Raw genomic sequence first — 27,515 nt, forward strand, 5'->3', positions numbered from 1 at the left:
GTTTCGCCAAAGGACTGAAGAACAGGGGGGCTTCGTGGCTGTAATCCAGACACCTTGACCACAGTCACAGGATCTTATTGGTCAAAGTGCTTGTCCATCAGTTTTTCTAGGCACAACAACATGCAGAGAAGGATGGCCATGAGTTCCTGGTGTAGGATTTATTTGTCAGAGTAATTCCAAGGTCCCACTTTTGGAACGGCATTATTCCTTGTTTCCCAGTGCCCCACAGATCTCTGGCAAGTATATTAGTACATTATATGTTCATAATGGACCTACAGCATTGGCCATAAATGCCACACCACAGAACCGTATGTAATAAAGGATGTTTTTATTTTAACTCGAATGCTCAGAAGTTTGCCTGAAGTCATGTTGGGTACAGCTCACAGAGCGGCTTCTGAATCTTCCGTCGGGAAATGGTTAGTCTGACCACCGCAAGTGGGAGGAAGAAGACCACAAGTTCTTACACAAATATTTTCATTGTGATTAACTTTTAATGTCTTGAGCCTGCATTGACTGATTTATTTCGGTCTATAATGTTTGTCAACGAAGGGAAGAGAGTAAGCAAACCTGTGCAGAAACATTTCTTACTCTAAACTGCAAATGTATGCAGTGGTAACAGAGCTGTCCCTTCTACAAAAGAAAACTGTTTTTCTTTCTCCATTTCTCCAAAATGATTTTGACTGAGTTTTGGGTTTTTGCATTGTAATCATTTAACAAATATTTATTGAGCTCCTACAGCATACAGCACTGTTCTAGACCCTCAGGATGCGATACTAAAACAAAACCAAAAAATAAGCTGCCTTCAAGGAGATTACTGTTTGTTTCCTTTCATTATTTCATAGGTCTGTATATGGTGTTGGTTGTTTATTCCAGTGGTAATGCTTTTTCTTGGTGCATTGTGAAAGATGAGTTAGATATAAGGTCCTGTTTTCAGTGGGGTTCTGATGTGTCATTTCTGTTTTGCTGGAGTTGAAAGAGTAGTTTGTAATGAGAGTTCTCATTGGTTTTGATTCTTTTCTCTATCACAAGGAACAATCTTCTAGGGAAGAATCAGCATTTCATACCAATTTTTAAAATTGTGCCCTTCTACCCAGCCTGCCTGTTCTCCTAAGAAAGGCATTGTGAATTGCATGTTGATCACACATATAAGGGAAACAGCTGTTATATACTGTTTCGAAGATATGGATATAAATTCTTTCTCCTCCATAAATCAGGATTTCTCAGCCTTGATGCTACTAACATTTGGGGCCAATTAATTCTTTGCTGTTGGAGGCTATCCTATGTTGTAGAATGTTTAGCAGCATCCTTGGCCTCTACCGACTAGGTACCAGTAGTACCTCTTATCCCTGAGTTGTAGCAACCAAAAGTATCTCCAGACATTGCCTATTATGCCCCTCGGTGGGGGTGAGAGGAATAAAGTCAACCCCAGCTGAGAATCGCTGATGTAAATGATGTGATACTGTGATTCAGGTCTCACATCTTCTAATTACAGTAGATCAGTGCAATGCCTGAAAAAAGTGCCTGGGACAAGAACTGTCTTCTGTCTGGCCTTTGTGGGAGCTCAAAGCAACTTTCTGCCATGAAGGAGTTAATATAAAGTAAGCAAGGTACTTATCAATCCTATGAAGCAATACCAACAACAAATGATGAAATTCCTTCAATAAATCATGCCTTGGACATAGTTTGCATTTCCTATTGGAAATTTTTTAAATTGGCATTCATCTACCATAAGTTAGAGAGCATGTTGGACCCAGTATACTGTAAGTTAATCTCGAATGATTTACGCGGAAATGTGTTCCAGATTGGGTGATCTCAGCTCAAGCAGTAGGCGGCTCGTTTCCCAACATTTCCATTCTCAGGAGCTGACATTGAATTCCATGAGTATTTATTGAAATGTGTAATGTAAGAGGACATTAGAGCAGTCTGATGCTGCTTTCATGTCCCTTTTCCCCAGAAAAGCAGTGCTTAGAGCAGTGCCCCCCGCCAAGAGTCTCCGTATCTGATGTGGCATTCCCCACTTTGGATTGCAAGATACTAAGAAAAACTAGTTCTTTCTTTCTTCTTCACTACTTCAAGTCCCTTCCATTCCTGTACCAGCCCTCTCCATTGAACACATGTAATTACACATGGTGTCATGTGTTTCTTATTTGATCCTTTGGTTCCATATGGGCCACTTTTCAGAGTTTTGGAAGCGGCATCCATTGCATGTTCTACCTACCCCCATCAACCTGACAGAGTATTACAGTCCAAAGTACCATCATTTAACTGAATTAACCTTGTATTTCTGAATCCTCTTTCTTTCTCACACATACCAATAGATTAAAAAACGCAGGGTCAACTGCAAATGTAAGTCGCTGAGAGAAAGGCTGGTCTTGGATGCAGAGACAAAGGGTGAAAGAGAAACATACTGGGCTAGAGAATCTTCACTCATTTGATTGCTGTTTATCAAGCACCTGCTGTGTGCCAGGCATTGGCATTATAGCTCTGACAAAAGTGGACAGGGCCATGTTTTCCTGGAACCCGCAGTCCACTGGGCAATGAGATAAATGGACAAACCATGTTTTAATATGGCACAATAGGTGCCATGATGGGAGAAATCAGGATGCCATGGGAGCACTTAGAAGGAACATCCCCCCAGCCTTGGAAGGCGGGTATGGGGATCAGAGAAGGCTTTGCAGAGGAAACAGTGTCTTACCTGGAACATGAAGAATATGTTGCACATCAGGAAAAAAATGTTCAAGGCCACATTCCAAGGCCTAAAGCAAAGCAGAAAAAATTGAACCTTTAAATAACTGAGAAGTTCGGCATGTTTGGATAGTAGAGTGTGAGATGGGGAGAGTGAGAAGTAAAAAGGAAGCAAATGAGGTTGCTTCTCAGGATTCTGACTTGAGCAAGTCAGTCATGGATGGTGGCATTTCTCCGATAAGCACAGGAGAAGTAGGTTGGAGGAGGGTGGGGTGACAGTGACCTGAGTTTTTAGTCCACCACTAACTCTAGAACATGAGATTGATTTTTTTTTTATATTTTTGAAAGATGTCAAAAGCTAATGGAAATTTGGAAAGTTAATTAGCAGCTGAAAATGATTTTGTTACTGTAGGCTATCATGACATCCTGCAAATATACCCAGACCTCTTAGTTTCTACCAATTTTATTTTATTTTTTAATTTTATTTTAGAGGGGGGAAGAGGCAGAGGGAGAGAGAGAGAGAGAATCTGAAGCAGGCTCCACACCCAGCCCAACATGGGGCTCAGTCTCTCAACCCTGAGATCATTACCTCAGCCAAAAGCAAGAGTCAGACGTTTAACCATCTGAGCCATCCAGGTGCCCCTAATTTTATTTTTCATCCAGCAATGATTTCTTAATTTTGATACTTATTGTCATCTTACTGCTTAAAATTTACCAGGTGTGTGCCTGAAGAATGGGTACCCATGAGAAAATAAGTATGGTGAGCTGTTCAGTAGCTGTCTTCTGGCTTTTCCAGCATTCCTCCACCCTCTTGCTTAGATTTTTTTTTTTTTTTTTTTGCCATAATGGAGGTTTTTGTTCTAATATTGCATGGACTCACTTCCTAGAGCATACATTATTCTTTTAGATGACTAAAGAAAAGCATAATAAGTAGTCTTGGGCTATCTTTAAGCACGTGTGTAATGTTCGAGGATTTTAAGGGGCAGCATGTGAGGACCTTGCTGCCTGGCGACCATACGCTCTGTGGCTCCCGTCACCCAGAGCACACGGGGAACGAATGTGATTGTCAAGGGCCGTGAGATCGCTTCTAACCATCAGCCCTAGCCACTGCTTTTCCTCCTTCCCTTTTAGGCCTGAAATAGCCAAGGGCGAGCCTTATAAATGACCCAGCAACCCAGCAGCTAAGGAGCATGCAAGTTCACGTGCCTCCCTTTTGTTTTCGGCAGGAATTTAGATAATGGGCTGTGTGCAATGTAAGGATAAAGAAGCAACAAAACTGACGGAGGAGAGGGACGGCAGCCTGACCCAGAGCTCCGGGTACCGCTATGGCACAGACCCCACCCCGCAGCACTACCCCAGCTTCGGCGTGACCTCCATCCCCAACTACAACAACTTCCACGCGGCCGGGAGCCAAGGACTCACCGTCTTTGGGGGTGTGAACTCTTCATCACATACCGGGACCTTGCGTACCAGGGGAGGAACGGGTAAGAATTAGGCTGTTCTTCATTCTTTTGTCAATTGAACATTTGTGTTCCAGTCGGCTCCCTTTAACTAAGGATTTAACATTAAGTTTTTCATCATCAGTCTCCATCTACCCACTGCCAGATGAAGGGCTATTAAAACAAAACAAACAGGGCTTGATGGACAAATGAAATGCTGGCTACAGTGGTGCTAGGTGATCCCCAAGTAGCTGCTCTGGGAGGATTCTGCATGGGTTAGGAGGTAACAGCTTCTCCTGAGGTACTCTAGGCCAATCAGTGGTCTCAACCTTGGCTGGCTGACTCAGAATAACTAGCAGCTTTTTCAAAATACTGAATCCCATCCCAGATCTTTTGAATCAGAAGCTCCGGGACTGGATCTGAGAATGTATGTTTTGAGTCCTCTAGATATCAGTGCACTTTCCTCCCATCCCCCAGTTAAGAGCCACTTTGCAGGGGGTAGCACCTTCTCCCTCATCTTCCTAATCATCAGCCTGCCTGTCACCTCCCAGCCAGTGAGGACATTTGGCAGCATTTGTTTTGGGCCATTCATCTTCATTAATTCTTTCTGATCTTCCCATCATCTTCCATATGACGGAGTTTATCAATCCTCAAGTGTATCGTTTATCTCTTGTATTTTAAAATCAAATGTTATGGGGCGCCTGGGTGGCTCAGTTGGTTAAGCGACTGCCTTTGGCTCAGGTCATGATCCTGGAGTCCCGGGATCGCGTCCCGCATCGGGCTCCCTGCTCAGCGGGGAGTCTGCTTCTCCCTCTGACCCTCCCCCCCTCATGTACTCTCTCTATCTCATTCTCGCTCTCAAATAAATAAATAAATAAAATATTTTTTAAAAAATCAAATCAAATGTTATGTATCCTTAAGGAATCCTTCTCTTTTTTTTTAAGTTTCCTTCTCTTTCCCACCACGAGGCTCTGTTTTACTGCCATGTACATTTGCTGACTTAGCTAATACTTTGTAAAATATCTGGCATACATTCTCAGACATATGTTTTGCAAAATATTTGAAAGTTATCTCATGCATCCTTAGCCTTCCAAATCATCTCCCAGCATGTGAATCATGGTAACTAGATATTTGACATTATTTGTTCCAAGACTGCTTTGTTTATTAGGAATGTTTAAAGAAATATACATCAACCTTTGTGCTCTTGGCTCATCTGGGAGCAGAAGTCGTATATAAGGACCCACTGTGCCTTTTTACCTGGGGAGCTGGCACTACTGAGACATTAGCAGGGTTTTTTTTTTTTCCCTTTGCATGCAACACGGCAGTGTAGTTATATCCAGGGGACCTGACCCAGAGCTTTGGGCATTGTATCATTGTGTTGTAGTGGATCCAACTTTCTCTTTAAAGTAGGCCTCGCATGAGCTCATAAATGTTACTATACTTTCCTATCTTCCTGGAAGGCACCTGGGTTGGAGGGAAGAAGGAAAGAGGCATTCTATGGAAGTCTGTCTCTGAGGATGCAGAAGGGGGAAAAAAGAGCCAAAAATGCACCAGCACACACTTCCCGTGCCTGCTGAGTTCTTTGCCAACCAGACTGAATTCTGCTGACGCAGACATTGACCTTGTTCATTCATTCATGAATGCTGGATACGAATCCCTGTGTCTGCAGGTATCATTCATAAAGTCACCAGAAAGGAATACTTGCCTTGAACATGGGAGTCTCTACTGTAGTCAAGGACAATCTTTTTTTTTTTTACATTTTTTTTTTATTTTATTATGTTATGTTCATCACCATACATTACATCATTAGTTTCGATGTAGAGTTCCATGATTCATTGTCAGGGACAATCTTAGTATAAGAGGCTTCCTGGTCCCTTTTAAAATTTGGAAGTTAAAACCTAGTACTCCCAAATGTTGGCAGATTTCTCTGCCTTGTATTATTCGGCTTTGTTATATGTGCATGTCTGTCTCTCCACCACTGCTTTTAGTGCTTTAAGGCCAAGAGCAGTGTCCGTGTGCCCCTGTGACCTCCTTTGACTCTCCTCTCCATCCGTAAAAGGTAAACAGCCCAGGGAGACATTGCCGGCTGACGCGGGGTGAGAGTGGGGACTGGAAGTGCCCGTTCTCGCGCTCCTTGTCTCCCACACAGTGGAGCTTGGGCTTGTCTTCAAATTATGTAACAAAAGGAATCTGTTAATAGAGTGTTCAGTGAGAATAAGCATGACCTTACAGGCTTCCACTTCTTTGTTTTAAGCCAGTCTTCTTAAAAAGAAATTTAAAGTTGCCAAATGAGCCCTGCTGCTTTGCATGGTCAGACATCAGAACGCCAGTTCTCCTACAGGAAGTCCCACTTGGGATCGGGTGGAAAAACAAGCCCCACCTCCTTCTGTGGTTTGTGAATAGCCCCACAGGCCCATCTGCTCCCTTGGAAGTACGGACACAGCAAAATGGCAGTTTGCTAAAGAGTGGAATCCATGTTGTGTGTTCTTTAGGCCACAGCAGGGACTTTGAAGTGTGTGGAGATCAAAATGAGGAGCCAGAGAGCAGAGAAATGGAATGTATTAGTTAACAATTGCTGCATAACATATTACCGCAAACTTAGCAGCTTTAAAAAAATACATATTTAGGATCTCACAGTTCCTGGGGGCCAGAAAACCAGGAATGACTTAACTGGATCCCCCATTTCAGAGCCTCTCACTGGCTGCAATCAAGGTGTGTTGGCCGGGCTGTAGTCACTACCTCACAGCCCAACTGAGAAGGATCTGCTACCAAGCTCGTTGTGCTGGCAGGACTCAGTTTCCCCATTGGCTGTTGGCCAGAGGCCACCCTCAGTTCTTTGTCATGTGTGTCTTTCCAACAAGGCAGCTTGCTTCATCAAAGTGTTCAGGCCAAAGTGGCAGTACAGAGCGTCTGCAGGGAAGACAGAAGTCGTAATCCATTTTGAAGACTAATCACTTATGGGACATCCCATCACCTTTGCCATGTCCTGTTGGTTAGAAGCAAGTCACTAGGTTCACCCACACTCAGGGGAGGGGGATTACACAAGAGCATGAATACCAGGAGGTAGGACTCATAGAGGACTACCTTAGAATTCTACCCACTATATGAAGGAGGTCCTGAGCCAAAATGGGATGCTGGAGATTTTCTGTTGTCAATAGCAGACTTGTGCAGAGCAGGAAGGGTCTCTGTGGGGAGTCCACCAGATGAGAAAATGCAGGGCGGTTATGAGGAGTAAGGACTACAGATCAATGCAAGGATAGGCAAATTTGTGGTAGGAGAGACAGAGTCCCCAGAGCAATTGCGGATGCCAAAAGCAAGACATCCTCTAATTGGGGTGTGCATTTATGGAGAGGGTCTTCTCAGTCCCAGGCTGCAGAAGGAGTTTCCTGTTACATTCTCCATTACTGTGATCTATTTTACCCTGAACCTAACTTGGGCTCTTGAGAGGAAGGGAATTTGTATCTTTAATTGCTGCAGGCCTCACAGATCTGAACTGTAGCACCACTGCTGCCCCTTGGTTGTGGACATGATATTAACATCTGCCTCTTCCCGAGGACTCAGAGAGAAATGCACTTCCAGCTCTAGGCTTCAGTCAGATCAAATAACGCTTCCCCTACAAAGACCAAGGCATAATTTCAGCCCTGCAACCCTGGTTTCACACATTAATTACATCACCACCACACCATGTTATGGTTAGATGTAGATTTTGAGAATGAGATTTTAGTGAAGATCTCATTTCTTGGAATTAATTTCCCCTTGTGTAATAATCTCTCCCCTTCTGATTTTGTTTTGTCAGGAGTGACCCTGTTTGTAGCCCTTTATGATTATGAAGCACGGACAGAAGATGACCTGAGTTTTCACAAAGGAGAGAAATTCCAAATATTGAACAGCTCGTAAGTTCAGGGAGGGACGGGGAAGTATGCATATCTTTCAGATTGGGAAAGAATACTTGTGTTACCAGCCTGTGCCTTTTTAGTCTCTGAAATGCTAAGAGAACACTTGGTAAATTCATTAGCGTGTAGCAGTTGAACTTCAGAAATGAAGAGTTGATGAGCCAGTGCAGTATTTTCTGGCACTCATGTCCAAGGAGCTTTTGGGGGACCATCATAGTAGCAGAGTTGATGCTTTCGGTTTACAGGTTGGAAAAGTTCCAGTAGTGCCCCCTGCAGATCTGCATTTTCAGATGATTGGCACAAAGCTTGGCTATCCACCTTACCCTCTCTCTGCCTTGAGGTGGGTTTTTTTGTTTTGTTGCCTTTCCTAAGTTGCACTAGCTGAGCCCTCATTTACAGCTGGCAACAAGTTCCTTCTGTTTTCAAAACTGCTAAATACTCTGATTGGTGAAGCTTGTGGAGGCGTTTCCCCAGAGTGAAAATCCGCGAGTGACTGAAATCTTTGTGAGGGAGAAGGAAGGAGAAGGGACTTCGCCCACTTGTGAATGACTACAGTGCGTGCATTTTAGATGTGACCAGTAGGAACAACAGTTAACTAGGCAATGGGGAAGTTTCAAGGGTCAGAATCACTCATTGTAAGGATAGAATCAAATTCTACATTTAATACCTATAAGAAGAGTAAACATAGGTATATATGGCATTATGTATGGGCGTATTTCCCTGTAGTTTTTAAATATTGCCTCTATTAGGTTAAGGCAGTGTGCCTGCCCAAAAACTTCTGGCTTCAAAGAAAATGGTGGTGGGGCTTAGTCAGTAGAGCATGAGTCTCTTGATCTTGAGGCCGTGAGTTCGAGCCCCCCATTGAGTGTAGAGTTTACTTAAAAAAAAAAAAAAAAGGGCACCTGGGTGGCTCAGTCAGTTAAGCACCCGACTCTTGATTTTGGCTCAGGTCATGATCTCAGGGTCGTAAGATGGAGCCCATGTAGGGCTCTGTGCTGGGCATGGAGCCTGGTTAAGATTCTCTCTCTCCCTCTGCCCTTCTCCCCCCTCCCAAAAAAAAGAAAGAAAAAGAAAATGGTGATGCCCCCATCTGCAAGTCAGGCCTTCTCCCCTGTACCTCAAGTTTTCCTTGTGAGTGCTCCGCAGGGACCAGGGAGGAATGCCACCCCAAGGCTGAGGGCCCACCAGGAAGTTCTCCTATGCTGCCGGCCCCACTTGCTCTGTACTCCATTCCCTGAGCAAACCATGAGGGCAGAAGGACCAGTCAAAGCCTGGCTCTTGAGCTTTCCTCAGAGCTCCAGCAGGAGGAGAGGCAAGCGAGGGGAGCTAGAGGCGCCCCAGGGCATCCCCATCCTAGAAAAGAGAATTGGTCATTGTTAACAGGGAGCTCCCTCAGGCCTGAAAACTGCCTCCTTAGAAAGCCCACCCCTTCCCTGGGACACCCCCAACTCTCAGAATACACCACCTTTCAAGGACAGGAGCTAGATTCCTCCCACAAGAGGCCAGTCACTCTTCTGGATCTCAGAAAACTGTCTACATAGTAGCCACAGGGTTGTTGGGGTTTTTAAAATTATTATTGTCATCATGAATGGGTATGGGTGGGTTTTTTTTTAACTATTTAAATACCTGCAGAAAATCGCACATATCAGAATGTGCGTGGTGGTGGTCGCGCAACAACGTGAATGAGCTTAGTGCTGCCCAACTTTACACTTAAAAATGGTTGAAATGGTAAATTTTGCTATGTGTGTTTTACCACAATGTTTTGGAAGTGTACAGTTTGCTGTATTTGCACAAACTGAACATGCCTGTGTAACCAGCCCCCAGATCAAGAACGTGGCCTGCCCCCTACAAGGCCCCTCACAGCCACAGAGATTTTTTTAAAGTAGTAAACAGCTGCCATCTATTGAAGGCTCCCGTGTGCCAGCCACATACTAAGTTGCAAGTGTTCTTATTTATTCTTCATGGCATTTGTCTGCCTTGTGCCTCACTGTCATCTTTTGACATATGAGGAGCCAGAGGCTCAAGTTAGGGAGCTACCCAGGTGCACAGAGGAGCTAGCAGGCGGCAGAGCCAAGGGTGAGGTTGTGGGGATGGCATCCTGAGTACTGTGTCGGGTTTGGTCTCGGAAAGGCCCAGAAGGGACTGAACCTTGTAAGATACATGAAAGTTTGGAAGGTTGGCTGGGAGGTGGGGGAGAAGGGAATTTGGCTTTGATCTCTTCTGATTTATGATTGTTTATTATTATTTTGATTCTCTGATGAATGCTTCTCCTCAGAGTCTACTTGTTTTGAATTCCGAAATACCCTCCACTTCCCCTCCCCATTCCGTGTAACATTCTCTCAGTCCCAAAGTAGGTTAGAACTTCTAACCAGCCTCTGAAAGGTGAGAACTAAGGAGTAGTAGGAAGTACCACACAGCTGTTCCTCTGCGGGGTTTGTCCACACTGCAGGGGGATCTACACATCGGATCCTGAGCAACTTGGAAAGCCGGTCCTTGCCAAAGTCAAATTCCTGACTTCTTCCTTTGTTAATCTGGATAGGTTCTACAATGGCAGTCAATTGAAATTTTGGAGAAACATTCCAGGAAGATCCAGTCTATCTCAGTCGGTATTTTATGATTTGCATGCATGGCCTCTAATATTTACAGGCTTCGAGCCTCTGGCCTTGTTCTCTTCGAAGAAAATATTACGAAGGTTTTTTTCCCTTTATTTAATGTTCTTCCTTCTTGCCAGTAGAATTCCTCGTCCTACATGCCATTTTAAATGCCCTTTTCCAAGGTTATGGGGGAAAAAATAAGGTTTTTACAACAAATACAGTATCTGGAAGTAAGGGGTAATAACAGGGAAGAGGAAATCATGGACAGACAAAGCAGTAATAGAGAACCAGATGGCCTGTGGCTCCTTCCCCTCCCCCAGCCCCTCCCAGCCCGGGCTCTCCTCCGCTGGGGCGGGGGAGGGGAAGGGGATGGCGCTCTGCTCTCCCTGGGGCAGCTGCTGCACCATCTAGTGCATGTGTCCTCCCACCCCTTACCCTGTCCAGAGGCAGAAACCGGTGGTGGCAGGGCTGGCCTTTGTGTGGTACACACGTGTGCTTGTGCCTAGAGCCAGTGGGCACTGCTGCCCAGCATGGGCTAAGGGTTCTTCACCTGTTACGAGTGCTCAGTGTAGTGCATTTGGACATTATGAAACTTGAACCCATTTTACAAACTATGGAAATTCATCTATTTTATTCCCTATTTTCACGTGAAATAGGAAATCCTTAGTGATTTACCACCTAAAAACACTGACTCTTTAAAATATAATAACCATGTTACACAGAGTAGAATAGTGCCTACAGTAGTGACTCCTTTAAAGTTCTTTTCCTCTTGATAAGGAGAAATGCTAGGTTAGACTCCCATCTATGCATATGATAAAATTGTTATGGATATGCTCTCAAACAGTAAGATGGCAGTAACCAAACTGAGAAAGAATATAGCATTTATAATAAAACTCCACAGCTCAACGGATCAGGCTGACTTCTATGTGCAAATGCCACTTCCTGGCTGGATCAGGGGCCAACAAACCCAATGAGCAATTTTGGGGATTGAGAACAGGCTCTTTCAATAAGTATTTAAATTAGAGGAATAGGGGAAGCTCTTAAAAAAACTTAAAAGTTATTCTAAACCAGAACCTTAAATCATATATTTGAGAACTATAAATCATATAAGCAAGATAACAGTTAAAGAAAATCTCACCAACACTGAATTAATGAAATATCTGAACTGTAAGAACAGGTTTTTTTAAGGTGCAGTTTTAATAATGTTAATTACAATAATTTAAGAAGTAAAAAGTAGCATAGTAAAGATTGTTTTCCTAAATCAAGGTGAATGATTTGTAAAGAATATTATTTGTGGGTGAATTGGACTTCTAATGTATTAAAAAGATGATTTATTCATTTGCTCAAAAGATTTTTTTTGAGGGATGTTTTGAGTCTGTACCAGCCTCTCTGGGCCCAACCTGTGAGGCTTACTACATAATACATTGTTTCCTTGTCACCTCATATCGCCTTTGATGGAAAAAGTGACCCTGGGTGGCCTCAAAAAAGAAAAGGATTTTATCTTTCTCATGAGTAACTAAAAACCCTTGTGAGATTAATGGAGTCACTTAAGAGAAAATCGTGAATTCCTGATACATGACTTTAGAATGAGCTGATAGTTGGATTCTAATCTGTGCTAAACTATTTAGGTGCCAATATCAAAATGAGATATTAATACTGGATTTGGAATGGAAATTGTTGTTGACCCTTGAACAATGGACAGGTTGGGGGCACCAGCTCCCCCCACTGCATATAACCTTGACTCCCCAAAAACTTCTAATAGCCTACTGTTGACTGGAAGCCTTACCAATAATGTAAACAGTCAACACATATTTCATATATGTATTATATATACTGTGTTCTTAGAATAAAGTGAGCTAGAGAAAAGAAAATGTTATTAAAATCCTAAGGAAGAGAGTACGTGTACTGTACTGTTTTTATGGGAAAAGATCTGCATATAAGTGGACCCATGCAGTTCAAACCCATGTTGTTCAAGGGTCAGCCATACTTGATTAATCCCAGATCATCTGACGGGGCACCTAGGTGGCTCAGTCATTAAGCGTCTGCCTATTGCTCAGGTCATGATCCCAGGGTCCTGGGATTGAGCCCTGCATCTGGCTTCCTGCTCTGTGGAAAGCCTGCTTCTCCCTCTCCCACTCCCCCTGCTTGTGTTCCCTCTCTGGCTGTCTCTCTATCAAATAAATAAAATCTTCAAAAAAAAAAAAAAAAAATCCCAGATCATCTGAATAAGACTGGGCTTGTCCCAGCCCCAGCAAAGTGTATTGGCTTCCTGCCTCAGGTGACATTTCCATGTACCCCTACATTGATACTAGATGGTCTTCTTAATTTAAATCAGAACTAACATGATGAAGGTTGCAATTAAAGGTAAGCTTCTGCTGAAAGCTCTTAATTTTTTACTATTTTGGAGCATTTCCTGGGTGTGGGGTTTAGGAGGTGGATGGAGTAAGGGAAAGAGAAAGGAGAAGGTGGGGAGATGATGGGTATTGTTAATTTTTTTATGATGAAATGTCTCCATCTGGTGGAATTTCACAGCAATAAACACTGCTATCATAAAAGCCTCCAAAGCCATTTCTTAGCATGTGTTCAAAAAAAATTAACTTCCACATGTGTTCCTAGATGATATAGTTAACAACTATATGTATTTCTTTTAGAGGACATGGAAATGAAACCAATACAAACTGCTCAAAGGTTAACAATTTTAATTTCATGAGTTGAGGCCAAAAGGCAGAGGAATCCAATAGGGGAGCCACACAGAGTAGATTCCACACAATCAGTGAAGACCCAGCTCTTGAGTTGAGTGGTGGGTTCGTAGGTGTTCATATACACATATATCCCCTGGCATGTATCAGTCATTTCCTAAGACAAATCTGGACATAAGCTAAAAATAAGGTTTATTAACAAAGCATTTCCTGGGTATGAAAAGTTATCTCTCTGTTTTGGTTGATTTATCTATTTAAATTTGTGTAATAGAGTGAAAAAAGAAAGACTGAAAAATGAATTAAAACATAAGTTTTTAGGGGCACCTGGGTGGTGTAGTTGTTTAAGTGTCTAGTTCTTGGTTTCGGCTCAGGTCCTGATATCAGGGTTGTAAGATGGAGCCCTGCATCACAGACCCTGCTTAAGCTTTTCTCTCTCCCTCTCTCTCCCTCTGCCCCTCCCCACCTCTAAAATAAATAAATCTTAAAAAAAAAAAGACATAAGTTTTTAAAAGCCTTTGCCAGCACCCCATTTTTTCGTGGGCTATTTTGTGTCACCTGTGCCGCCAAGCTCTGCCCCACAGCCACACCCAGAGTACGTGCGGGCTTGTCACCATTTGCCTGTTGTTTTATTAAATTTTATCTACAATTGCTGCTCATCAGTCAGCTTGCTCAGAGAGTCGGTCTTTGGAGAATGGGGCTCTCGAGTAAGGCTTCTGTTAATACAGAGGCTGATTATTCTCTACCTAATCCCATCAGCCGGAGGAAGATCTTGACCAGGGCCAAAAGCCAACACGTTTTCTTCCCTGGCTGAGGGTTTTGACACAGAGCCCAGCCACAAAATGATTTAAAAAAAAAAAAAAAAAAAAGGCTAGGGGTTTTTCTTGCTGCCTCCAAGGACCAGAAAATGGAAGGAGAGAAGGCGCTGGGCCCCTGCTGAAGAGCAGTCTGACAGGTCTCGGTATGCTCAGGAGCATTGACCTCGCCTCCTCCCCTGCCCTCACACCCCTGGCCTCAGGCTGGTGCAGGGTTCTGTGGATGCGCGTGTGGTAGGGCTGCAGCCCCACATATGTGTGTGGGGAGAGTCACACATTCCGTCCCTGCTCTCTGTCACACGTCCACTGCCGTGAGCCTAACACACAAACTCTAGCCATTGAACTGACCCGTTTGTCCTGAGCTGCGAGTGGTGGTACAAGCCCCCGTTTCACATCCTTCTGTCTGCAGTTCTGAGAGCCCGCCCCCCTCTCCCTACTGAGACAGGCTATCATCTGGAACACTGGGTCTCACAGAATGGTGAGACTCAGAGCCTCAGTGCCAGGCCAGTTTTTGTCCCCACCTGCACCCCCCCCCCCACCTGTACACACACAGCTGTACCCGCCCTTCCTCTCCTGCCCACCAGACTCAGGTCAGTGCTGTCAGTAGTCGATGAAATAACCTCAGGTTGAAAACTTCTGAACGAGGCTTAACCTGTTGTCCTTATCATGCTACCCATTGTCTTGAGAGCAAGTAAGGCAGGTATTAGGAGTAGGCTTTCATTCCTTCCTGGGCCTCCTAGCAGGCTTCCTTTCTCAGATGATCTGCAGATGATCTGTTTTTCTTTTCTTTTCTGATACATCTGTTTAATGGCTAACAAAAAACACTAGAACCAGCAAACAGTTTGCATCTCTCCAGCAATACCACAGGATGCTGCTTACCTCGATGTGAGCCGAAATAGAGATTTAGCTAAATTAGTAGTGTTAATGCATGCTTTGTTTTTCTTCTAGCTTTGCTGAGATATAACGGACACATAACATTGTGTAGGTTGTGATGGGTTGTGTACAATGTGTATGGTGTACAGTGTGTACAATGTGTATGGTGTACAGTGTGTACAGTGTGATGGGTTGACACACGTATATATTGTGAATGTTTACCACAATAACACATCCTTCACCTCACATAACCACCATTTTGTTTTTGTGGTTACAGGGTTTTTCTAAAGTAGCCTGAGGCTGGGTTCCCTTCCCCCTCTGTCCGAGTTGGGGACACTTACCAAGCAAAATGCCCCTCCACCGCAAGAGAGCTCTCTCATGGCCAGGGTCCTACATTATTAATTTGCAAATAAAATAAGAAATGAGAGACAGCATGGGATTCAAGTCACAGTTGACTCAGATTGTAGCCATGTGACCCTTAGAAAGGGCTATGTTGGAGTTTGGAGAAATCAGGCAGTGGAATGACTAGGAGATGGTCTTTTACTCATACAGCATTGAGTCTAACTGCAGAACATTGAAATGGTCAACACATTCACTTCCTTTTCTCTTTGTTCTCTGCAGGGAAGGAGATTGGTGGGAAGCCCGCTCCTTAACAACCGGAGAGACTGGTTACATTCCCAGCAATTATGTGGCTCCAGTTGACTCTATCCAGGCAGAAGAGTATGTTTTGTTTTGTTGCTTTCACTCAACTACTTGCCTTTAAAAGTTAGCTGTCACAATAAAATGCCATTAACTTTGTGCTGGAGGGAGAAGAAATTCACTAGAGTGATTTCAGGGTTGAGAGAATGTGGTGATGCCCTGTTTCCCCAGGCATCGTGCTGTGGTTTTTGCCATATCTATGTAACACTTGTACTATTATTAACTTAATATTTTTCTTTACACCTGCTTTTTAAAAACATACTTATTTCAAAAGGGAACTTTATATCAGAACCCTAGTGAAAACCCAGTATTACTTGCCATAGATAGAAACTAATCAGGAAAATGTGATGAAGTTCTGGCCAGAGCATGTATTATTACTGTGAACCCAAAGTTCTAAGCCTATAGTCTGCTGAAAAAAAAAAGGAGAGAGGGAAGGAGAAGGAATGGGAGTAGGGAGGGAAAGAGAATGGTGGGAGGGGGCCAGGGGGGCAAATAATTATTAAACATCAGCTTGACATTTTCTTTCTCAGTGTAATCAGAAATATTAAGGGGGTACTGAAGACATACCTTCCATGCCCCACATAGAAGTATCTCACATACAGCATGTTCCACAACTCGGGAAATCCTCTGATGATGCATTTCAGATGCTCCTTTCCTTTGAGTTGGGGTCTTTGTTGGTTTCTTTGTTGGACCAAGGATTTCACTTGGTACCAGTTTGGGAAGATGGTCAGTAGGCTGAGGGGATTCTAGAAGGGACAGCTATCATTCCTTCTCCTCACCTGTGGAGATTCATGGGCACTTCCAAAAGGGAGAACTATCAGAGTGGTTTGTGTGAGGGCCCTCATTTCTGAACTAAGGGAAAGAAAACTGGCCCATGACTCCCAAACTTGGGGACCTGTCCTCCTCCCTGACACCCTGGGGAATCTGCCTGTTCTGGTAGTCTTGCCTTACCAGTAAGGGAGTCAAGGAAAGTCAGACACGAGGCCCAACCTTTGGCTCTGATATTGCATTTTGCCCTGGATTTGTTTAAGCACGGTAAGGGGGATTAGACTGCACACCCCAGCCAAATCCCCAACTGGATCACCATCTTGCTTTAAATTCCTTTATATTTGCTCTAAGACGATCGTTTTTGTTCCCCACTCTCAAATACTCAGTGGTTCTGCACTCCTTTTTTTTCCTAGTGAGTGTGTTTTATCATCAGAGAATAAAGGAATTTGTATTGAATTTTTATTTTAGGGCAGATTTTCAAACATCTTTGTGTTCTTTCAGAATAAAAGGTACCACTAAAATGTGGCATTATTTTTATTTAACTGGGAACCTACGAACTATATATTTAAGTTATATATATGTATAATGTAATGAATTTCTTAAATAATTTGTTTTCAAAGAATAAATTAGCGTTTTAAGAAGATAATGCATATGGTGTTACATAGGCAATTAATTACCATTATCTGAAAATGCTATTGTTTTAGTTCCATCCATTGTTCTAACAGCTCTTTTTTCACCACTGTTCACATTTATACTGCATTTTCATTGGGTGACCGATGCAAACCCAGAAAGTCATTTCTCATAAATAATTGTTGTGATTCTCTTTCTATCACCTAGTGCTAAATTAGGATCGTTACACAGTCCGGTGCCTTTAAAAGTCACTGAGGAGCTCGCTTGCAGCATATCTTTTCTTATCTTCAGTGAGCCTCTTTCATTCACAAAAGAATTTGACAGTGAACACATAATAGCTATGTTCAAGTATAATGAATTAAAATTTCACTTTAGAAACTGAATCCTTTCACAGTTGAATATTCTAAAATTGTTTCTGGGCACAGATTCCGATGGGGTGCTCCTGAATTCTGCCTTGGATTCAGCACCTCATGCAGAGACGTTAGCTAATTGCCGGGCCATGGTTAGGGCTGGAGAGTGGAAGGGAAGGGAAAAGATAAATAGCAGAGGTTGTGAGGTCACTGGATGTGATGCCTTCTCACATGGGACCAGAGTGTCGTCACAAGGAGGATAGGAAACATCTGCAATGCCAGTCATTTGTAAAGACGTGCTCGTTGACTGCGCCTAGTGACCTGTCCCTGCAGCTGTGCCGAGCGCACATGCGCAGATGCCCACCCATCTGCTACGCCAGCGCCTTTCATTTACCCACGTCCTCACACCTGCTGGCCAGGAAGAGCATGGAAGCAAGCATCCAAGGGCAGGAGTCATCTCAATTCGGGGTAGTCTTGACAATTTTTTTCAAAGTTGTCATAGGTACAAAGTTACTGAAAATATGTCTTTGTTCTTTATCCATACTGACTCTTTTTTTTTTTAATGCTTGATTAATGATCTTTATGTAGACTAAGGCTATGTTTCATTATTTCTGAGCATAATTATGCTCAGAAATGCCAGGGTCTTGTAGATGGGCGTGGGAAGGGTCTCCTGCAGTTGCCATTTCAAAGCAGGGTCTTAGATTTCTCTTTTTGTGAATGCAGGTGGCAGTTGTAACCCAAACCGGTTCTTGTCACCTCTGGAAGGGAAGGGAAATCGCCCACAACTCAAATCTGATTTTTGTTTCTTCAAAGAGTGGAAGAGATGGAGTAGGGATGGAATCAGGGGCAGACTGAAAGGGAACTAGATGAGGCTGGGAAGACACGTACAGGGAAAGGCTACGGGTGCGATCAGGGGTGAGGAGGCTGGCTATTACATTTTTGTAAATGATCCTTACAAAATGCTTCCTTCCCTTGATCTCATTTAAAGGTGGTACTTTGGAAAACTTGGCCGAAAAGATGCTGAGCGACAGCTTTTGTCCTTTGGAAACCCGAGAGGTACCTTTCTTATCCGTGAAAGTGAAACCACCAAAGGTAAGATAAAGAGTTAAAGAACTTGGTTGTCATTCAGATCTGTGGATTAGTCAGAGGGGATGAAAGGCTTATCTGTAATGTACAAGGATTTTTAAATGGCACATATCCTCCCCACCTTGTGAGCAGAGTCCTATTTCCAGTTTTCCCTCCAGGCTCTGGAGTCCGAAAGGACTACAGAGGCTCAGAATCAAGCCTTCCTCTGGAAACGGGGGCCGGGCAGCTTCATTCCTGCAGGCATGCACGATCATAGAATTTGCAGCAGTTCTTTAGAATTAGGACTTTCTACAACTTTTAGTTGCTCAGGCACCACTCCTCCAGGTTGTTTTTGCATTCCTTTTGTTTTATTGAAACTGAGGACCGCTTTTCCTCCAGCCACTGGCCTTTCATTATTTAACCACATCTGAGAGCCCATAAGAGAAGCTGGACTGAGGAAAGGGAGCAGCCGTGGCCTTCTAGCTCCATCTACCAGACATGGTGATCTGCTCCCGAGACAATGTTGCCAAGTAGAAACTGGAGGCTCCCTTCTAGAGAAACAGTCCTTACACTTGTTTCACACACACTGCCACTGCCCCTGCAACACTCCATGGCCAGGAAGCTGAGGAGAGCGACCCCAGCGCCTGTGTTTCTCTTCATCCACCCCCAGAGGAGTTGGGTCTATTACCGTATTGGGCAACACGAGGGTACTGAAGAGAGTATGGTAGGAAAAAACCCAGGAGGCTTTCATTCTCAAGGATAAAATCACTTAATTGCTCATATCTTCTGACATTTGCAAGAAAGAGGTGTTTTCTTCTGTTACTGAGTGGAAGTGTGTGTGTGCGCATGTGTGTGCACGCAGGTGCGTGCATGTGTGCCTGTGCGTCCTCTTCATAATTACTCATCAAGTAAATGGGACCCAAAAAACAAATGAGCTCTCCAAATGATTGGAGCTGCTAACGCTTTGCCTATTTACCAGGTGCCTATTCACTGTCAATCCGAGATTGGGATGATATGAAAGGAGACCACGTCAAACATTATAAAATTCGCAAACTTGACAATGGTGGATACTATATTACCACCCGGGCCCAGTTTGAAACACTTCAGCAGCTTGTACAACATTACTCAGGTAACCCTAATTCTAACTAACTACTAACGAGTGGTACCCTGGAGGGAATGGGTAGGCACTGGGGGCATGGGGGGTGGGAGGGCTGCAGCGGGGGAGGCTGCGGGGGGTGGTGCAGAATACAAGCATATATGAGGTCAGGAGTGACAGTTTTCTTTGCCAGCCACACAAGGTGGGGCTTGGCTGAATAGATTCTATTGATGTCTTTCTACCAGAGTTATTATTAGTTCCATACATTTGCCAAAAGATCTCGCTGTGTCTCTCTCTGTTAAATAAATAAATAAAATCTTTAAAAAAAAAGACTCTATACAACATTCTAGTTCCCAAGTACAAAGCAGTAAGTTAAATTGTAAACGTTGTCATCTTTTCCTGTTCCCCTGGGGTCTGTAATCAGAAACCGTGACAGGAGAGGGAGCAGTGTCTGGGAGGGAGCTCACAGGGGGGCTCCTGCTGGGGGCCCCCAGTTCACACTCAGCACTCAACAGGAATGGCTGCACATACTTTTCATTCCCATGACCAGATGAATTTTGCAATCCATTTATCATGTTCTACTTCCCCACCCATCTAGTTTCCTAACTAGATGTAGACTATGTGACCCAGAGCTCCTAGCTCGGTTACGCTATTGTATTAAACTTAGAAACAGTCAGTAGATCAGTCTCTGTCCTAACCCCCAATGTCACTGTTAGTGTGTTGTTCCTAGAAATATATACTTATTAGGTATTTAGGTGCACAGTCTGTACATTTTAGTTAAGGATGTGGTCTTATATACAGGTGTCAAAATGATCACTTTCTTTCCAAGATTAGCAAGAGTATCCCACTATATAACATATACACACAGGTGGATTTTTATATAGATACATATGTACAGATATAGATCTATGTCCCATTAAACCCAGTAGTTTTTTTGTGATCTGTATATGTGTGTGTACACATATATACACACATATACATATATATATGCATCCCCACATACACACATTTTATATTGTTCTTCAGGACAATAACAAAACCCCAAAATAGCACATGACTTGACCTCAACTATTGCTCTATGTACATTCATTTAAAAAAAATGTGTGTATAATTTTTTAGAACCAAAAAAAGCAATCTTTTGAAAATGGCAATCTTTTAAGAAATGCCTATCGATTGATCCTGGGCACTAATGAAAAAGTGAAAAAATTAACAACACTTGGAGTACTCGTTGATTAGGGCATTGGGTAGCTTTAGTTTATGTGGATTCTAATGAAATATTTAGTAGAAATGAAGCAGACTATCTCCCTGAGCTTAAGCAACATCCTCGAAATGCCTGCATGTGTAAGGATTTTTCAAATGCCGAAATATATTTCATTACAGCCAAACATCAGCAGGATCCCCAGGGTTTGGATCATTTGAAAATATTGTGTTGGAAAAGGGCACCTTAATAACATCGTAAAGCTGGAAGGAGAGGAGGGATATGAAGAGCAATAGACTTCTTTTAATCTTAAAAAAAAAAATCCATCTCAAGTTAGATTTGTTTTTATATTGGCTTTTGCTCTTCCCTCTTTCTCTCTCCCACCCAACAAAGTGCCTTTGAAATATTGACACATAAATAATTTCCTGCCTAAACATCTCAGAACGGACTCTACCAAAAAGAAAGGAGTAAAAAGTAACTTAGAACTGGTTCCCAGAGAAAAGACAACAACACTACATGTGATTTCCCTGGATCTGAAGGGCCCCCAGTGGGGTGCGGTGGGGCGGGGCTCTGTCTACCTCACAAGCCAGGCTCTCTCCAGCCTTTGTCACTGCCCTGATTCCTCATGCTTTGTTACCTTTTCTTACCTGACGGATGTTTCACTTGGCATTCAGGCAATTTCTCCCCCTCACCACTGCTAGATTCTAAAAGGTATATTCTTAAAAAAAAGAGAGAGAGAGAAAGAGAGAAGAAAAAAATTCCAAATAACCCAATAGTGATAACTTTTTTCCTTTGTCTTTTTCATAGTAGATAGAGTGCTTTCACATCCTTGAGTTTCTGCAGATTTCAGTTTCCTTTCTTTCTGCTTTGAAACCAGATTTCTAAATTATACATTGGAGACTGTTACAAAGATTTTTTTTTATGGGAAATATCAAAGAAGCGAGAGTATCTGACCGGTAGAATAGAGTCAGTTAAAATGCCAAAGAAATCCTAGAGAAATGTGACCTCTTTTTCCCCTGCCAGGTATAATCTTCAGTCTTACTAGTTTATAACAGTCTAACATTCTATGGAAAAAAATCCTGTACTGAAATTACAATTTTAAATATATTTAAAGCAAAGAAAGTCCCTAAACCCTTGATATTAGAGAGGGAGGGGACAGTCGTGCTGACATTCTGTAGTCCAAAGGTACCTTTTGAAATCAGTGGAGGTATTTTAGGGTTCCAGAGACATGATCTTAGCATATTGGGTGGAAAATGTTTTTCTTCCTTAGTATAGAAACCAAAACAGCCATACCTGTACCCGTATATTTGTGTAGCCTATATTATACCTGGAGGCACAGAGCAGTTCACATCTGAAATGTCCTCTGTCCTACCTCCAATGAACATGTTTCAATGTGTGGTGTCTAATCTTCCAAGATATGTGCAGTTCTCTGCCAATGTAGCACTGTTTTGAGCAACGCTGTGCGCTCGCTGGATTTGTGTGACTATAAGTGTTGTCTCACGTGTTCTGCTTTTCTCTCCCTCTCCTGCTGCTGTCCCCACTCCATCAGAGAGAGCCGCAGGTCTCTGCTGCCGCCTAGTAGTTCCCTGTCATAAAGGGATGCCAAGGCTTACCGATCTGTCTGTCAAAACCAAAGATGTCTGGGAAATCCCTCGAGAATCCCTGCAGTTGATCAAGAGACTGGGAAATGGGCAGTTTGGGGAAGTATGGATGGGTATGCTGAGACTCAATTATTCTATTACTAGCTCTCTCGTTTGGGAAGTCCCAAACATCAAAGATGGAAGGTGAAAAATAAAGACTTTATGACCCGGAAGAAGGTTTAAATTACTAATAGTGGGGAATTATACATTTGATTTGGATTTCAAAACTGGAATTTCCAAAAGAGAGATAGTGGTCAAGATTGGCAGATGGCTCAAATTATGCTATGATAGGAGTTTCAATTCATAAGCCAGAAAATAGTACAAGGAATGTTGCAGCCTGCACAAATGCCTTGCCTTTCATTTTCAAGTGCAGATGTTTTCCCAGTGAAATCAGTGTCTCCTTAAAGGGGAAGTCACCTTCCATCTTTCCTAGTGCATGCATAATTATGGATTATAAGGACTGTGTTTTCTTTATTAATTCCCTTTCCTGTAGAGAAAGCTGATGGTTTATGTTTTAACTTAACTCTGATTGCATCGAGTTGTACCCCACAAACTTCTGGATTGGCTAAAGATGCTTGGGAAGTTGCACGTGATTCATTGTTTCTGGAGAAGAAGCTGGGTCAGGGGTGTTTCGCTGAAGTGTGGCTTGGTAAGGCAGAGGGCACATTTCATTTTGGCTGCATTTCAAAGCCAATTAAAAAGACAGTTTGGGGCAAAAATACCCACACAGTCATTGGGACCAAGACATTTAACCTGGGTAGCTAGCTAGGCACAGGACATCCAGATTTTGAGAATATGGTGACACTTTGCTGTACTTTTCCATCCTTCTTCATATGGTTAATGAAGGCAGGCTCACACAGAACAAGAAACCAATACAATAAGAATCCCTTGTTTCCTCTTCCTAAGGCCTAGGAAGGTAAGATACTATAGATGGGTTACTATAGGGAAAGACCATGGGATTTTTTGCTCAATGGGCCTGGGTTTGAATCTTTACTAGCTGATTAACATGGGCAAGGGGCTAATTTAACCTCTTTGAGCCTTAGTTCCCTCATCTGTAAAATTGGAATGATACCTACTTTATAAGATTGAGGATTACATAGGACAATATACTTCGAGTCCCTGTGCATAGTAGATGCTCAGTAGACACTCCTATTTCTCTTAATTTGGTTGTCATGTCGTTGATAAGGCTAACTGCACTGGGCGCCTCCCACTGCTTTTATAACACCCTTTGGGTCAGTTGCAGCTTTGCTTAGAGAAAATCCATGATTTTGGCCCCACCCAAGCACATCCGTCAGTGAGACAGATGTTGGTGCTTATGGAATCCTCATTCTTTCCTTCTTAGATTCAATTCAAAACAATAAAGAGAGGTACCTGTTGCTATGTATAGCTGTAGGTGTTTAGGGGTGGTCAGCATTAAAAGATTTAACACAGTTAAAGCACTTGGAACAGAGCCTGGCAAGGAATAAGTATTACAAAGACATAGATATAGCAATAAGGTTAGAGATGGACACTCAGACATACACATTTATATGTGCATGTGTAAGCTACTATATAGGAAGTGTATATAAATGTCTTTTATATAAATGGCCTTCCTCTCCCTCATCTGCCCAATTTATAATTGAAGTTGTGGATGCCAAGGATTTTAATTCAATCACTTATACAGTCAGGAAGAATCAGACATTATACAAAAATTTATTTTCAAACTTTATAGTTATTAACTTTAAATCATTATGCCATATTATTAAGAATCTGTTTCCCACTGAACATAAAACATCATGTTATGGTAGTTCAGGATCAGGATGGAATGCCAGTGAGACTAACTAGGTTGTTATTAGAGAAGAAACTCTATTTAAAATTTGGGGATGCTAACAGCACTTAAATAGCAAAGACCACTTACAGATTGTCAGATTTTTCCATTTACATTTAGTGGTCAGATATTTTATAAAGTTTGAATTAACTCTTCTTTAAGCCACTGTTCTTTCATAACTTAGATTTTTATGGGTTGCATTTTGTAATTATATGAACCGTGTCTTAAACAGGATGACAAAGGTTTACAGAATTTTTTAATTCTAAAATCAATTATATTAAATATAAAAATCTTAATTAATTTAAACCAGTTTCTTTTCTAAATAAAAAAGGCATAATCTAACTTAGCAGATTTTCCTGTTTCCGTTAGAGTTTTAAGTCAAAGTCATAGGACTAATAATGGAATACACATTGAACCTAGATTTTATTTTTTTCTTAATTTTGGGGCTGTAAGAGATTCAAAAGATAATCCAGTTCCATTCCTATATTTTATAGATGAGGCAACCAATGATCATAAACCAGGCCTGTCTCTGTACCTACTTGATTTTAACATGTTATGCCTAAATATTTCTGTTCCCTCTTAGCTGCTGTTTAATTTTTTCACTCTTAACTGATAGAAGCTATTGTTCTTGTGGCTGATCATCAGTAAACCTGAGGAATTTTCCTTACCTGGTTGAAGTATGGGGCAAGTAGACCGTGAGCTTCTTGCCAATGCTCATCAGCATACTTGTAATCTTACTTATATATCAGCTGTTCAAGGACTCAGTCAAGTAGCCCATCCGCTGCAGACTGTTAAAGTCTAGAGGTAATCTCCAGACATCCTCAGTGTGTTGCCATGTTTTTTTTAAATGATGGAACTTAATCGAGTTTCTTCCATGCTGACTCTACTACCTAAGGGATAGCTATGGGATGGCCTGGCCTGTTCTAACCTTTGGGCTTTCGTCCTTGTAAAGAAGTATCCAGAGCTTTTGGTACCAATTTGTAATCACATGGGTGAGCCCCAGAAAAGGAAAGTAGCACATATCAAAATAAAAGTTACAAGAATTATAAACCATAATATAGTGATAAGGAAACACATTTTTCCTATTGAAAATATTTGACAAGAGTCCTTACATTTGATTGTCCTTGTTCAACAAAAAAAGATACTAAGTTTTTCTAAGTTAAACTCTAACTTTATGCAAGTAGCTATTGATTTAAAAGCTTTCTTTTTCCCCATCAAAAGAGGATCTTGGATTTGACTTAATATTGTGCGATGTGTGCAGGTACCTGGAATGGAAACACAAAAGTAGCCATAAAGACTCTTAAACCAGGCACAATGTCCCCGGAGTCATTCCTTGAGGAGGCACAGATCATGAAGAAGTTGAAACATGACAAGTTGGTCCAGCTCTACGCGGTGGTGTCTGAGGAGCCTATCTACATTGTCACTGAGTACATGAATAAAGGTTGGGCCCCACCTCACAGTTGACCCACAGGGTTGTTTTCAGGAGGGAAATGGCAGTGCTTGCTTGCTTTTTTCCTAATTTCTGTATGAGTCAGGGATTCCCATCGGGAAGCACAAATTGTTTGCTCATTAATGAGAACATTTTTAAAACAGACCATGACCTTGAGCTTGCTGCCCAGATCCTTATAAAATGCAGCACCTTCTGCACGTTGCATGTGTCAGGAGTCCCAGCTCCTGGCCATAATGAAAGCATTCATTTTTAATATCAGGGGTGGTGTGGAGAGCTATGATCATTTGCTATCACTTCAAATGCCATGGGCTAAATTTCCTTTTTCAGGGCTGAACAGTTAATATCAGACACAGGTCTCTGGGCTCAATTTAGTCTCCATCTTCTCAGCACCTTTGTTTTTCCAGCTCTCTTCTTAAACATCAGACAAAGAAAGACATGCTGCTTTTAAAGAGCACATTTTTTTTAAGATTGATTTATTTATTTGAGAGAGTGAGAGAGTACAAGTTGGAGGGGCAGAGGGAGAAGGAGAGAGAGTCTCAAACAGACTCCACGCTGAGGGCAGAGCCTGATGCAGGGCTCCACCTCACGAGATCATGACCTGCGCCGAAACCAAGAGTTGGACGCTCTACTGACTGTGCTACCCAGGCTTCCCAAAGAGCACATTTTATTCTCATTCTCTCTCTTTCTAATCAAAGCATTATTGCCAGGAATAAGGCCAGAGATCACTTAGTTTTGGAAAAATAGACAAAGCAAACAAGAAACAACTTTAAAAGGCATCAGAGGACACCAGTGTAATTTTTCCTTTCCACGTACTTTCTTTTTAAATCTATTTGGAATTCTTTTTTTCCTGGCAGGCTCTTTGTCCTTTGTATCCAGGGTTATATGGTAAATAACTTTGTGATTAAAGCATGAAAGCAATCTCTAATGACCATTGTGAGCCTCCAGCCTCTGCACGTGATTGTTTCAGCTCTGGTGTTGGTCCTGAGCTCCTGAGGCTGGGTTGTCCCAATGACTCTGAAGCCTCAGCTGTTCGTTTCAGGTATCCTTAAGGCCTGGCAGGCCCTGATCTAGCATGCAGAGCTACCTGCCCCACTCTATATTCCTCAGCTATTCTTTCCTTGATTTAAAATCTATAAAGAAGCGAGGCCAGTGATTCTCAAACTTTGCCACGTGTCAGAATCACTCGGGGTTTCTTACATTACAGGTTTCTGGGCCCAGCCTCCAGAGTGTCTGATTCTGATTCTTGGGTAGAACCCAAGAGTTTGCATTTCTAACACATTCCCCAAGGGATGCTATCCCTGCTGGTCCCGGGAACACACTTCCGGAGCCACGCGGCTGGGCAGCATCTTCCCCACGTCACTCCTCCGTTTGGGGCTGCTGGGGGATGAGGCTGAAGTGGTGCAGCTCCCCACGTGTCCCCACGTGTCCCCACGTGTCCTTCTTTGTGACATACAGGGAATCGCATCCCATGTTTTGTGATTTAATCAAACCTTTGTTGTCCTTAGAAATGGAGTCACCATTGTTTGTTTCTGAAAGATAAAACTGCTGCCTCTCAATGCAGTTTTTTCTACCCTCTTTTTTTTTTGTATAAATCTTTTCTTCATTGATGGCATTATTCATTCACTCACCTCATTACTTCTAATAAGAAAACCAAATACAGCCCTTTGTGAGGCATTTTTATCTTTCCGAGTAAATTGAAATGGTTTTATGTTTTGTTCACAGGAAGTCTACTTGATTTCTTAAAAGATGGGGAAGGAAGAGCTCTGAAATTACCAAACCTTGTGGATATGGCAGCACAGGTAGGCCACGTGGCCCTT

At 42.5% G+C, this 27,515-nt stretch overlaps 1 protein-coding gene across 6 annotated transcripts in view; it reads left to right on the plus strand.

The window, feature by feature from the left end:
• Window positions 1-27,515, plus strand: part of FYN (FYN proto-oncogene, Src family tyrosine kinase) — a 209,480-nt gene that overhangs the window by 149,602 nt on the left and 32,363 nt on the right. For 4 of the 6 annotated variants that reach the window (XM_027603145.2, XM_027603146.2, XM_027603143.2 and 1 more), the window contains 8 exons: window positions 3,912-4,169; window positions 7,921-8,017; window positions 15,617-15,715; window positions 18,431-18,534; window positions 19,487-19,636; window positions 22,351-22,515; window positions 25,510-25,689; window positions 27,421-27,497. In XM_027603145.2, coding sequence (XP_027458946.2) covers window positions 3,923-4,169; window positions 7,921-8,017; window positions 15,617-15,715; window positions 18,431-18,534; window positions 19,487-19,636; window positions 22,351-22,515; window positions 25,510-25,689; window positions 27,421-27,497 — 1,119 coding nt within the window. In that variant the 5' untranslated portion in view covers window positions 3,912-3,922. Of the gene's footprint in view, window positions 1-3,911; window positions 4,170-7,920; window positions 8,018-15,616; window positions 15,716-18,430; window positions 18,535-19,486; window positions 19,637-22,350; window positions 22,516-22,934; window positions 23,091-25,509; window positions 25,690-27,420; window positions 27,498-27,515 lie in introns of all 6 variants that reach the window. The other 2 variants (XM_027603148.2, XM_027603147.2) reach the window with 1 other exon arrangement.

The sequence above is a fragment of the Zalophus californianus genome, chromosome 7 (assembly GCF_009762305.2).
Source record: "Zalophus californianus isolate mZalCal1 chromosome 7, mZalCal1.pri.v2, whole genome shotgun sequence".
NCBI classification, from domain to species: Eukaryota; Metazoa; Chordata; class Mammalia; order Carnivora; family Otariidae; genus Zalophus; species Zalophus californianus.